The 14,475-nt window shown below is 30.8% G+C and overlaps 1 protein-coding gene across 1 annotated transcript; it reads right to left on the bottom strand.

The window, feature by feature from the left end:
• Positions 1–208: 208 nt before the first annotated feature.
• On the bottom strand, positions 209–14,239 carry LOC149735665 (F-box/WD repeat-containing protein 11-like). The gene is made up of 15 exons (XM_089879133.1): positions 14,046–14,239; positions 13,622–13,723; positions 12,256–12,582; positions 11,819–11,927; positions 9,109–9,295; positions 8,168–8,258; positions 7,355–7,525; positions 5,376–5,461; positions 4,711–4,816; positions 3,805–3,948; positions 3,096–3,214; positions 1,692–1,802; positions 1,262–1,340; positions 863–987; positions 209–757 (listed from the first exon to the last, which is right to left on the bottom strand). The coding sequence occupies exons 1-15, from the start codon at positions 14,115–14,117 to the stop codon at positions 721–723; spliced, it is 1,866 nt and encodes a 621-aa protein (XP_089735259.1). The 5' UTR covers positions 14,118–14,239; the 3' UTR covers positions 209–720.
• Positions 14,240–14,475: the final 236 nt, after the last annotated feature.

The raw sequence follows: 14,475 nt of genomic DNA, 5'->3' as shown, positions 1-14,475 counted from the left end.
GACTTTTTTTATGTTTGGAACAAATATTTACTGTTTGTCACAGACATATAGTGTCTGTCACAGACATTTTATGTTCCGCAATAGCATTAAAAGACCTTCATGTTTGTAAATACATACACACTTTAATGCTTTCAAAAGATTTCTCCCATTAGTTAAATCCAAAGATATTATCGTGCCTATTTAATACACTCTTAAAAAACTACACAAATAAACTGGCAAAAGCCGGTAAATTTATTAACGTTGTACAGTATTCATAGCAAACGTTTGGTGGGCGACCTAAAATCGAGGGAACAAGTAACAAACCATTTGAAAGCGTTTGATTTAACAGCAGGGGGCGTGTGGGTGCTGTGGGCCTTGTAGTTACACAAGCTTTCGTGTCCACCGTGCAACTCGTGCACGTTGAGCTGCACCCTGCAGGTTCACTTTGTACTTTAAGGGAATTATATTACTTCTTATAAGATCTTAATATTCGCAGGAGAAAAGAAAGAAAAAAAGAAGCCAAGAGAATAGGAAAAGTTGTAATGGAAAGCAATTGAGTTACAAAGCTTTGTCGGCAATTTAGTTTTAAATGCATTTAAATTGGGATTAATTTTATGTTTCGGGGCAAAGGATTTCATTTGTAGGGTGTTGAGCTAGGCTCAAGCTACAACAAGAAAAGCTTCAAAGAAAATGTGAGGTTGCTACAGACATGGGGATTGTCAATTTTGCGCTGAAGTTATGTCACCGTTGAACATAAGTGTACGTCCGGTTTGGAGACCTAAATTTTGAAAAAAAAAATTCAAAATTTTGCATTTTCAACTTTTTTTCGTATGATAACTAGACAGTGTCTGGGAAATATTTTTGGAAAATTGTAGGAAATTACTTGGTGGCTTCAGTGGGAGCTTGTGGGACGTCCAAGAAGTCCCAGATTAGAATAGAGTCGTCGTGAGAACTGCTCACAATCTGAAACTCATCGAATTGAAGTCGGAAAACACGGCCAGTGTGCTCCTGTAAAAATATAGCAGGTGGTTAAGATAAGTTTTTTTAAATGGAAACACTGAAATTTTAGAACTATGTAAAATAATCTAAACAATTTTTTTTAAATAAATACATCAATTGAAGTATTCTCACGACTCCCATAGACTGTTGTTAATTGTTTAAAACACGATCAGGATATTTGAATATTATATGCTAAAGGTGTCCTGCTTCCCCCACCCTATTATATACATCATTCATGTAATTTAGAAAATTCCAAAAAATGATTAAAAATATTCAAACTTACAACTAAAGTTCTCAAACACAATGTACTTGATGGTGACCTGGGGTCAAGGGCAGCTTGTAAATCCCATACTTTGATTTTCCTGTTGTTATAAACAATCACATTAATATGTAGCTGTAACTATTTTTTAGGTTTTTAATTGGTTTACAACTTTAACATTAAAGAAATATAGCAATGTTGCAATTTTAGAAGAATCTAAATTAAGGTAAATTGAATTAGTAGGTATATACCTATTTTTTGGGCCAATCTCATTATAATACAAATAAGTAAGATTAAAAATGCTGTCAACTTGATTAAAACCATGATTAAAAAATACATGAAAAGTATAAGTTTGTATAACATTAGGAATACTTCATAAAAAAATATATCAATTTCTGCAAAAAAATATTTTTTTTTTGCGATACGAATCGAAGAAATTAGAAAATGTTCTTACCCATCGTATGCACCACTGACAATTCGTTTGTTGTCGAATCGAATACAACGAACTAACTCTTCATGACCTTCTAATATTCGAAGACACGCACCGAACTCTATGTCCCATAATCTGGAAGGAATGAATAAATAAATGTAACTTACTAATATTGTGTAGCAGGCAATGGCAGTTTTAACACGGGTGTTAAGTTTTATATGCGTTTGCTCCCTTTCGAACTGTAACTTTGTGGGTAATTATTTTGTTAATTTTATATTTGTATGGCTGACAATTTAGACAGGCCATAAGCAATCACTTGGTCGAAGCAATTGCCATTAAGTGTCAAACAGAAACAGCATTTACACAATAAACTTTGACAGTTACACAACAAACTTTGATTCCCGAAATATGTCGAACTATTACAGATTTTTTGGGGTGCCTATGCCCGCCCAATTGGTAAAACTTGTTTAAAAACTCTAAGCAGTTAGGGGTTAAAAACAGCTTTTCAAATAAAAAAGGGATATTAAAAAGATATGTGTACACAGATTATGAAATTAATATTATATTACTGATGTGTTTATTGATTTGTAAATGTGTGTTTTAGATATTCAACTACAATGTAGGGCTTTATCTTATACAGCAATTAATGTGATGTTAAACTGCAATTATGCCATTCTTCCAAAATAGAAAAAGGCAGATAATGATAATTATGTGCTGAACAATATGCATTATGATGTTATAATAACGGTCCAAGGCAATTAGTTTGAAGGCAGTCCCTGTTTAATTTGCATTGAATAAATAATTAAAATAGACATCTGTTCTGAGAATGCAAATTATAATTAGACCATGCAATGATATAATAGTCTGTATGATAATGCCTGTACACAGATAGGCACCTAACATGGGTATGCAAGATAGGCGTAAATACCCTGGAAAAATCAGGGTACCGATGAGTGCCCAGTATAAATGCATAATAAGCATCAAATAGGTATTTACAAAAGTTTATTTACAGTATTAATGTGACAACTAGCAAAAAAAGTTTAATATCGCCAGGCATACACTTTGATCATTTAAAACTCATAGTTACCATAACTTTTTAAAAGTTAGGCCAATATAGTAAAAATATTAATTATAAAATATCTATTTACAAAGTTTATTTCCCGAATAATGTGACAAATTGCAAAAAAAACTTACATCGCCAGGCATACACTTTTATCATTTAAAACTTGTAGTTACCCTTACTTTTTAAAAGGCATGTATAGTAGTAGTACTAAGTATCAAATATGTATTTACAAAGTTTATTTCCCGAATTAATGTTGACAAATAGCAAAAAACTTTAATATATATTTTTTGAAACATATAAGCACCATAACTTTTTAAAATGCATGTACAGTACTATATATCGTATCATTTACAAAGTTTGTTTACCGTATTGTATTATCTGAAGAACCGCTAACTACGAGGCGGTCACGGTATTGCAAGCACGCTATGCCACGCCTGTGTCCATTGAGTGTTCGCACAAACTCACAAGTGAGTGTGTTCCACACCTGGAAAGTTGAGGTTATACAAAGGGATTATTTTAGGATTTCCAAAGCCTCGAATCGAAGGCTGGTTTTATTGCCACTAAATTACGCACTAGAAGAAAATGACCACTTTTAAACAGAGAAGCGGATTTTAGGGGATGGTAAAAGGATTAGGTTGGTGGGATGGTTCTTTGATGACATTTAAAAGTATTCTATTATATATGGATATATTTGTGATAAATTCCGTTCGATATGTATAGCATATAACAATAAACAGTATTTGCTAAAGGAATAGCTGTAAACAGATTACAGTAATTTAGTCCACACATGATACGTAAGTCTTCATTTTTAACACTTTTTTAAAACCTTTTTTCAATAATGTCAGAAGTTAAAATGTTTGTATAAAAACTGACCAGAAAATCTGTATTTTACCTTAAAAACATCAAAAATTCTTGAAAAAAACACTATTTTAGTTTGTTTTTAACAAAACAAAATCTTGATGTCGGTTTTAAAATCTTTTTATTAAATTTAACCAGAAAATCTGTGTTTTACCAAAAAAAACATCCAAAAAAACAATCTTTTCGGGTATTTTTAACAAAAACACAACCTCTTACCTTAATAGTTCTATCCCCAGATGCAGAAACGATATATTTGTCGTCAAAATCAACCACATTAACAGCAGCTCTGTGGCCAACCAATACTCTCCTCATGTTTATCTCTTTAGCTGATACCATGTCCCATACAGCAATCGAACGGTCCTATATATATGGTCATTAAAAAAACATTCATTTCATTTATGTTGGCTGAATAATCAAGTATATAAATATGTCCTGAACTGACTGTTTATTTTCAATCATATTATTTATTCCTTTGTCAAACTTTGAATAATTTTGCAAGTTTAGGGGACATTTAATAATTATATTTGACTAAATTCATTAAATAACTAAATAATAAATAAAATAATACACACAATAGCAGTTCTGCTGCAAAAAAAACATATATTTTCAACCATAAGAAAACAGCTTGCCATTAGCTGGCAATTTAACATGTTAACCAGTATTGTAGTTTTACATGTACTCGAGACCACATACATTATTTGTGAACAAACTATTTATGTTGGTTAATGTTGGAATGCCACAACAATATTTGAATGGCAAATATTATTTATTTATTAAATTCTTACATTACATACAGTATTGTTTGTAATGTGGCAATTTCAAGGTTATTTTAAATTGTTGGAATAACAAGACCTATTTATCAAAAGTGATTTATGGTATTTTAATGTATGCAGACATAATATACAGTAGGGCGGGGAAAGACGGGAAACCTTTAATATATAATACCCAAATATCCGGATAGTGCTTTAAACAATTAACAACGGTCTATGGAAGTCGTGACCATACGGTTTTATAATTCTTTGAATGTTCATGTTTACTACCAAATGAGACCAGAAAATAGAATAAAAAAGGGTCCCATCTTTCCCCACCTTACTATATTAAAAAATATTCTGTTTTCTTTACCTTAGAGCAAGTGACCATGAGCCCATTGTCGAATCTTAAATGCAGAACTGCCTCACAATGATGTACAAGTGTGTTGACTAGGTCACCGCTATTTACATCCCACACCCTGCCAACCAAAACCACGTTTTCAATAATGCATGGCCATTGCTACAGGCAGAGCTAGGCTGGGCTTAAGAACGCTTCAACAATTACACAAACCCACGCGAAAACCACAAAGGCTCTTAATTTAAAAAACTAGAAAAATTGAACCTGATAGATGTTTCAGAAAAACGGTATCAGATTAAAGGAAATGTTTGGCATTTTGTTATAAAACACTAAGCATTTAAAATGGGGTAGATTTTATGTGATTTTAATGTCAGAAAAGGCTATTTAAAGAATTGATGAAGAAAAGAAATGATAATGGAATAAATAAGCAAGACCTAATGTTAAGATTCCATATACACAAATTAAGTTACCCTATAATTTAATAAAATTTAAAATAAAAAAATATTAAAATGTAATGAATAAACAAAAAAGAATCTCAGTTTGATAGTAATAATATAAAATAACGTAGGAAGACTAATTATTCAGTTGTATAGAATTCTTGGTTGCTAAAACTGTTTATATAAAAGATTACCACACAATTTAATCAAATTTATTATTGGAAAATATTAAAAAGTGCAAACCTCACTGTCGAATCTGATGAACCAGTAATTATGACACGCTCGTCGTATTGTAAGCACAATACTGACCCCGTGTGGCCAGTTAGGACCTAAAAACAAAGTAAATAACATTTAATGCTGGGAAATTTATTTTGGTACAAAACCTGATCATGTCTTGTTAGATCTTAGACTGCATACAAAGCTTAATTTTTGACAATGGCAAATTTCAAATATTTCATTATGAATGTAACTTGTTTTTTCTTCGAGTGGTCCGAAAACGACAGTCGTTGCAACAGAAGCCACACCTTGTGCCAACTTACAAGTTACCATGTATGTTACTTTGTGAGTGATTTCTTTTTGGGGAATTTTTCTTTTGGGATTTTTGCAAAAATATCAAACACATACCATTTTAAAACATATAATAATGTTGTATGTGGACATGTGGTTATGGTTCGTAATATAGCAAGTAGTTTTATAATATTACATATATACATGATTAAACTAACTTTTATGTAATATTCAGTATAGACATAATTTCTAATTAAAATCCCAATAAACATATAAAATCCCAATAAACATATAAAATCCCAATAAACATATAAAATCCCAATAAACATATAAAATCCCAATAAACAGAAGAAATGTCTGCGTGTGTTTATACAACTGGTAGTGGCTGCTAAGCAACCAAGATTTATTTGTTGGATTATGGGAAAACATGTCTCCAATGTGAAACTGTACCATGTTATATAGAGGCAGGGAGTAATGGAAACTCTGGACCAAATTTCAAGTTTCATGATGTGTCTTAACATAATACCTCACCCATATATAGATTATAGAAAAAAATATATAGTAGAACTGATCGAATACGGCGTGCTTGAGTGGCAACTGCTGTGCATTTTGTCATTTCATCATCTGATATTACACACATAATATATTTAGAGGAACAATTGTGCAGTAAATATTCAAATTATTTTAAACTAACAAACTTACCAAAAATGAATGTTTTAGGGATTTTTATATTTTTACTATAAGCCTATATTTATATATATATTTATATTTATATTTTTCAAGGGTTTTTAAATTGATAAATATTTTAATTTTTACTATATTATATTTATTATTTTTAAGGGTTTTCAAATTTATAATTTTTTTAAATTTTTACTGTATAAGATTTATGACTAAAATATTAATTTGCTGCTTTTGACAAAAACGTCAATATGAAAATAAAATCCCGCCAAGAACGTCTGCTGTTTGGTTTTAAAACGCAGGTTTAGTATTTCCGCATTGAAACATACGGTATGCATTGCATTATCAATTATTGATTAGCTCAATTCACAAAAACGAAATCCAGATTTCACAGGATAATTCTAGGGTGGGAAACTACACAAAAATCAATGCCTTATAGGACGTGTATCGTCAGGGGATATAGGATAAGTCTAAATTTGGACAACATGTTCAAAAAAAGGCATGAAAATTTTGTAAGGGAATTAAATGGGTGTGTGGATATTCTATGTTGTATGATAGAAAATATAACTTTTTGGCATTTACTTCTATATTGTTGTTGTTTTTATGATGAAACGCTATTTGGTAAACCTGAGTTATACTATGTGAACATTAAAGGCTTTTTAATGCCATAAAATTTCCATTATTTAAACTATGTGGCAAAAGCGAGAAAGAATGTATTTATTCTAGCCTTTCTAAAATTATTTTTCCTCTTATTTAGGCCTAGTATAATATTTGAACGGTATGGCTGCGAAATATGAAGAGCACTTTTTCAAAATAATTCAAATAAGAAATGTGAGTGAGTTTAAAAACTTAAAGTGAGCTAAACCTCTAAAAACTAAACGTAAGCTAATAACTAAAAATAAAAAAAAAACTTAAAAAGTGAGCTAAAAAAACTAAAAATTAAAAGTAAGAAAAAACTCAAAAAGTAAACTTAAGCTGCTAAGTTTTATACATCACATGCTATGAAACAGAATATAAATGCATTACACCAGTCTCACCTTTGTATTTTCAAGAGTGCGTCGATCCCATAACTTAATCGTGTTGTCACGGAGACCGGAGACAATTTTATCATCATCATATTGTAAGCAATATACACCTTTACTGTTGTCACTTCGGCACATTATTCGTTTCAAGTCATGTCTGCCACATCGCCAGTTAGACTCAATTTTCTAGAATGATAAGAGAATTGTATGAGAATTAGAAGAAACAGTGAAGGGCAAATTCAAAATTTTATGACGGTGAAAACAATTTATATTACCGTTTATGTGTTTAATGATTTGGATCATTGTAAAGTTAATTCACTTAAAAATATTTGGTTAGGAGAACACAATTTAACACTATTTTTGTGTTTATTTGAGCTTAAAAAATTGATCGCTTTTTTTTTTAAATATGAACTGAAAGTCAAAGGGTCAACTTATAAAATATAACAGTTAGTAATAGTATACCCACTCTCAAGCTAGTCAACATTTATTAATTTATTCAATTCTGTCAACACATAACAGTAACAGCCCTTAAAATATAATATACATTATACATATATATATAATATATATATATATATATACAGTAATATATACATTATAAAAACAGAAGGCAATTATATGACCAATATAATCATTACATCCACACAATATTAATTCTTCCAACTAAATGTAAATATGTTTTAACTGTAAGCATATTTTATTAATCGTTGTTTTGCCGCAATATCCTGTTATTTCGTTTAAAATATTTCTTAAATCTTCGCTACAGTAGTCGAAGAGACAAAGAAAGTTGTTACTTGTTATATTAATATTATTATAATAATAATATACCTCAATGTCAGATATTATGGAAGGGTATAGGCTGCGGAAGAATGAATCTGGAACGGAATTTTCCGGCTTTCCTTTGAACAAATGTTGGCCCCTATAACAACAAATGGATAGCTTGATTGCGGAACGGCTTATCAAGCTAATGGAGAATGTTGATCTTACAAAAGGTGGCTTACAGTTCACTGTTAGCTATCACATGTCCTTGGTTGGCGTATTAATGGATTAATTTGTCGATTTTATTTATATAGCTTGTTATTAAATGCAGGGGTTATTTTGTGATTGTTAATTTATTGTTGTGGTTTGTTGGCAATTTAGAACAGTGTTATGCTTTCATGATACAGTTTCAAATTGGGAATAGAATATACAAACTATAATTTACACATGAATGAGATAAGTAAATAAATAAGTTCCGCTAAGTAATGTAAGTAGTTAATTGCATAGCAAGCCATTTCAGCTTCATATGACCATTTCAGAAAATGCTTTCAATTTGATAGGCTATACAAATTAAAATGAAAAATTCCTAATACGTTTACAACTACAATACTACCTTAAACACTGACAGAAAAAAATAACAAATAAGTTGGCCTTTATTCATTACTTTATACTAAGCAAATATAATACAGTTGCGTATGACTATATGGGAACTAAAATAAGTAAAACTCCTTGTTATCTCATCAAGTTGGACTTACAGATACTTTATACCAATTACCAGCCAAATATAATACAGTTGTGTATGACTGTATAGTTATTATCTAGAATAGTCAAACTACTTAATCTCATAATAAGAAATTGAAAACAAACCAGGCAAACATACAAAACTGTTACCCATATTAAAAGCATTTAACTTGGACTATAATATAAATAAATATCTAATAAAATAACAAATACATATATATGTATTTATACAAATATATTATATATAGATATTAAATATTAACACCTACCAGCCCATTCTTTCTGACAAGCCCTTCCACAGAGAATGTGTGCTGACCATTCGTTCAATAAGACGTTTCCACAAGTGACCATCTTGTACAACTCTGTACCATTCCCTACACACAAGTTCAGCCGCACCGAGTGACTTTGCGTCAAGGTATGTAAGTATGTTTTCCGCTACATGTGAAAGGCCTCGTGCTGTTGAAGAAAAAATAAAACACATAAGGTTTCGGTCGTAATTTGGTTGTTTTTTCTATGTAGGTGAGGTCATTGTCAAGGACTCTGAATTTAGACCCTTTACACTCAAATATATATTTGTTCAAGTCTTATACTGTTGATATCATTTTTTCCAATACCTAAAGACAAGTTAAAACACATGAGGTTTTGTAACAAGTTCGGTCATTTTATTCTATTCTATGTGAGTGAGGTTCTTGTCCAAGACATGAGATTTAGGCGAGAATTGGCTCATTACCCCCAAAAATATTTGGTCATCAGACTAATAATGTTATTTTTTGTGTTTTTCGCTACATGTAAGAAGGCCCCTTGGTGTTAAAAACAAGATAAAAGAAATTTAAACACTTTTAGTTATTAGTCTAATAGGCTACTGCTGTTATAAGAATTTACCCCCCCCCCCCCTCTCCCCAAATTTACCCAGCTAAAATATTTCGTCATTAGTCATTGCTTTATATTTATTCGCTACATGTTACAGGCCTTTTGCTGTCAAATACAATACAACATCCTTCAAGCAATGCTCTTATATTGGTCATCAGTCTGATAATGTTTGTTATTTGTCTGTAGGGGTATTGATGTTACAGACGGTCTGCTTTAGGAATTTGACTGCCCACTTTAAAGTTAGAGAATCAATTAGCACTTATTGATCAAGGAAATGGAATCTAAAGCAATCTGCTTCATGTCAGGCTTTATTAGCATCGAGCATTATTTGGAAATTAAACCCTGGTGTTAAATTACAATGGTTAAGAATGGTAAATGTATACCGGTAACTCTACAATGTATTATTTTCAATGACCACAATACATTAAGGATAGACATATTTCAAATGATTTTGTCCATTAGTAACTTCATTTAGGTGCATAAACCACAGATTTTCTGATTGGTTCCGATATAAACATGACGGCCCATAAGTAAAACACGATTTTATTTATTTTGGTTTGAAAACTTAAACCATCTCTTTCTGTAAGAAGTTAAAATGTTTTAATTACAACTTTATTCAATCTCAAATGACCGAGCAAACCACAAATTCATGTTCCCTAAGCAACAACATTACCATATAGCAGTGTCACTGTGGTAAATATTAAGTCAGACATGTATTTGTTCGCACTTACCGTGGCCTTACACTTAAGCAATCATTTATATAGGGTTGACTTGTTTTCACACTAAGGCAATGCCTGTACAATTATGTAGCACAAAACAACCCATTTTTAGTTTTACATTATAGTACAAATACTCACAAACATGTATGATAACTTTTCTTAAGTTCGGACTCCTATTGTATGCTAGTACAAAGTACTGTTATGTTTATGTGACCAACTTTGGTTGTTTACTTCTTGGTAATATAGGCTACTACTGGAGTACACAGGGTATATATGAATGACTGCACTGAAAACACTTTTATTTGGTAGTATACAGGAATTTTATGTTTAACAATTGTATGGGCCTACAAATATAGTAGGCTTATAACTTTTGAATATAATATACACATATTTTAAATTAAACTTTCTTGAAATATGGTTACTTATTTACAGTCAAGTTTACCGAATGGTTCAATAATTAAAATCTCAACTGCTATAATACTGTTAAAGCATAGATTTGTGAACCAAATGCATTATTTTCATTTACAGTACTACAAAAACAAATACTGTGATTGAGACAGTACACCACATTCATATTAGTCAATTAACAAATGAAAGGGAAAGAAGATAATGCTTGTCTAGAAAATACCAATCGATTGCAGACAAAACCACTCAATGAAATTGGAGCCTACATCCATACACACAATTCAGAATCCACGCATACATAAATTGAGATTGACCTTAAACAATTTTGACATTTGCGTAAACCAACATATATATATACCTTAAAACTTAACCTTTAATATTTATAAAGCAAAATTTTTGTGTACTTAATTTTTTTCCTACAAACACGCATAGAAAATATGGTCAGCAATTTTCTAACATGAAAACGAGCTGACATAGAATGACGTCTTGTTTTGTTTTTGACGTGATTTTGTTTTTATAAATCGTGTGAGCAGAAAACAAAACATTAACGCTATTTCTTTCACGTAATACAGTAATAAATGACAATTGAATAATATAAAATATTTACAAGCAAATTAAGCTACATTCAGTAATAAAAATTACAGACAAAAACACCAAAAAGACAAATTACCTTTTTAAATGTAGTTAAAATACACCAACAAAGACAACAGTTGCCATAATAACACAGCAATTTCTAACCAACAAGAAAGCAAATTTCATCAAGCTCCTTGTCTATGACCATGAAATTACTCTATAGTTTGTGTATGTCTCTATAAATTTACTACTAAATTTAACCTAATTTTTCTTACAAATAAAAATCTAAAACTGCTCAAAAAAATTTTTACATCCAAAAAGAACAAAAAAGAGCTAAACATATAGGCTATATATTGTGTATATATATGTTTTAAAGGTTTAAGATAATTAACATCTAATATAGATTCCATACCTGGCAGTGCTGATATAAAATCCCGTTGCAACATTGGTTTAAGAAAGCAGTTTATCTGTCCATGCTGGTAATGGCACATTCTAAGGATAAGATGCTCCACAAAGTCGACCTGAATTTAAACAGATGTTTTTAGCAGCAGAAATAAGACACTGAAAAACAGACCAAGCAATAAACTGCAGTGGAATCTGTTGCACAAGAAGTTGGTAATAAAATAAAAAAGAGAGCTATCTTTTCAAAACGGTGTAACAGTATTTCGGACACATAAGGAAAAAAACAACAATGTAAATTTCAATATAAAAAGTAAAAAATGGGTTTAGAAATATAAAAATTCGGTCAAAAGTTAGCTTTTATCGACTAGATTACATTTTATTACTCCAGAAGTAAAACCAGGCATTTTTCAGCAAGATCATTTATTTTGTTCTACAATCTTTCATTACCTGCTCCTGTTCTGACCACGTGTCGAAGTGCTTTGTGCAAGAGTCACGCTCGTTTTTATAATTCTCGCTCAAACTCAGCTGCTGGCTTAATTTTCGGAGTCTGGGTGACAGCACGGTCTGTGCTGGGTTGTAGTTCGTGTCGTTTGTTAAAATGGGCCCGGAGTCGAGGTTCGTGTTCCTCACGTCGATCCGATCCTGTAAGGACTGGATGTTGTGGGAGGCGGGGAGGATGGAGAGCGTGACAGATTGGTGCTGCATGGGATTGGAGTTGGAAACATTGCTTGATGCAGTAGGGTGGTTGTCAATGCCGATAGAGACAGGTACACCCTGTAAAATAAAGCGTATTTTTAATTTTTGAAACTGAGATATAGATGTCACATTTTCTAAATTTTGATTTTTTTAAAATGAGACATAGGTTTTTCCAATTTTTATGAGACATAGGTCTCTCCAGTTTTTTACATTTATTTAAGTATTTTTTAAACCATTTTTTTAACGTTTCTGTTCATGAGCTATTAAAAATTGCTTTGTCCCAACAACAACATAAAGGAATAATTAATCAATAACCTCTGCTGATAGTGACACAGTGGCACAAATCAATAATGGAGTTAATATTCACAAATAGATGGTATATTATATAATATATAGACATATTTAAAAGCTGTAGTATAAAACTAAAAAACTAGTTTTATGAAAAAAATGGGGAGAAAAGTATAGGCTACTTTCCTAACAAATATAACAACATAGCCCAAAATGATGTTCTGCTGTTATTTATGTTTTAATCTAAACATTATAGATCTACAATCAACGTAATTGTGGTAATATTATTATTTAGGTTGAGACTCCGAGTAAAATAACAAACCACCATTTACTCACAAAGCTAATTGTTGTTAGACACAATTCCATATATGGTTAAAAGCATTCTAATTGTTAATTTACGATCCAAAACATTACAAAGATAGCAACACAAACAGCAGGCACCCTTTAAAATTTGCCTTTTAAAAAAGTGGGTCATATATTTTATGTTATTTTATAAAAATTAGGTGACAAATTATGAAAAAAAGGCTGAAAATTTGACCTAATTATAGGCTTCCAATACCCAAAAAACAGCTGTTGTTGGTCCTTCATTTAAATTTTTTTATATTCAATACAAATAGATACATATATATATTTATAAATTATATTAAATCTAAAATAATATATATATATGTAAATTAAAATAAAACTAAGGAAGATATTTAGAAATTTAACTAAATCTAATTTCAATGTTTTTTTATCAATCCAGAAAGATGTTTAGAAATTGTACTGAATATATTTATATATATATACAGATCTAAACATGATTTAGGCCCAAATAAGAAGAACAAACCTGCATCATCATGGCAGCAGGAAGATTATCATCCATTACTTCATCATTAGATGAATCGTCGTTGTTTGAACCGTTGGCAATTTCCATGTGTTGTGGGGAGTCCTGAAGACAAAATAAATCATAAAGCAGCTGAAAAAACAGGAAATTATTTTAATAGCAATCTGTTTTTAAAGGTTTTGGTTTGAGAATAATACAGCACCAAATTTGCTTTTTTATTGGCTAGTTGTTTTAATAGATAGACATTTTGTGTTTGAGTGGTTATTTACTTGACTTTTCTTTACCATATAAGTTAAAATTGGCAACAACATAAGTTAGAACTTGCTACGAGAATATTAACAGAAAAATAAAAATTTGTAATTGGAGTTGAATATAAACAATATATTAAGGTATTAAGAGCTGTTATGATGTATTGATATATATTTACCATTCGTTGTTGGCCAATGACTTCTTCATTTTCATCACCCTCAAATATGCAATCATCAGGGTCACTGTCCATAATGGTATGTGTAGCTTGTCTACGGTTCGTTACCACCAGCTTTGCAACAGATCATGCAGCAAAATAAGTAAATTAAAACACCACACCTACAAGCTGTTAGTGCAACTTTATTAGTTAAATAATTTTTGCACTTGAAATTCAAACTTAAATTTTTTTTACCAAAAACATGTTTTTTTTATGTAGCAGAACAGTGTTTTATGCGTGGTGACATAAAAATCATTACTAGAGAGTTAAAACCTGTATTTTTACTTGTAAATAACATACATTATATATGGGCAGAATATCCTTTTATTTAAGGAGTAGAAATAATAATGAGGGGCTAAATAAATCAAATTTATTTTAACAGCTTTACCATTAC

The sequence above is a fragment of the Ciona robusta genome, chromosome 5, assembly GCF_009617815.1.
Source record: "Ciona robusta chromosome 5, ASM961781v2".
NCBI lineage: Eukaryota > Metazoa > Chordata > Ascidiacea > Phlebobranchia > Cionidae > Ciona > Ciona robusta.
Note: the sequence above shows the minus strand (reverse complement) of the source record. Positions and strands in the feature narration are given on the sequence as shown.

Coding starts and splice junctions, on each gene's coding strand:
- LOC149735665 (XM_089879133.1), bottom strand. CDS start 14,117: ATGGACAGTGACCCTGATGATTGCATATTTGAGGGTGATGAAAATGAA. Junction 3,949..4,710: donor TCATGGTCACTTGCTCTAAG/GTAAAGAAAACA, acceptor CCATATATATAG/GACCGTTCGATTGCTGTATG. Junction 3,215..3,804: donor CTGGGGATAGAACTATTAAG/GTAAGAGGTTGT, acceptor TCAACTTTCCAG/GTGTGGAACACACTCACTTG.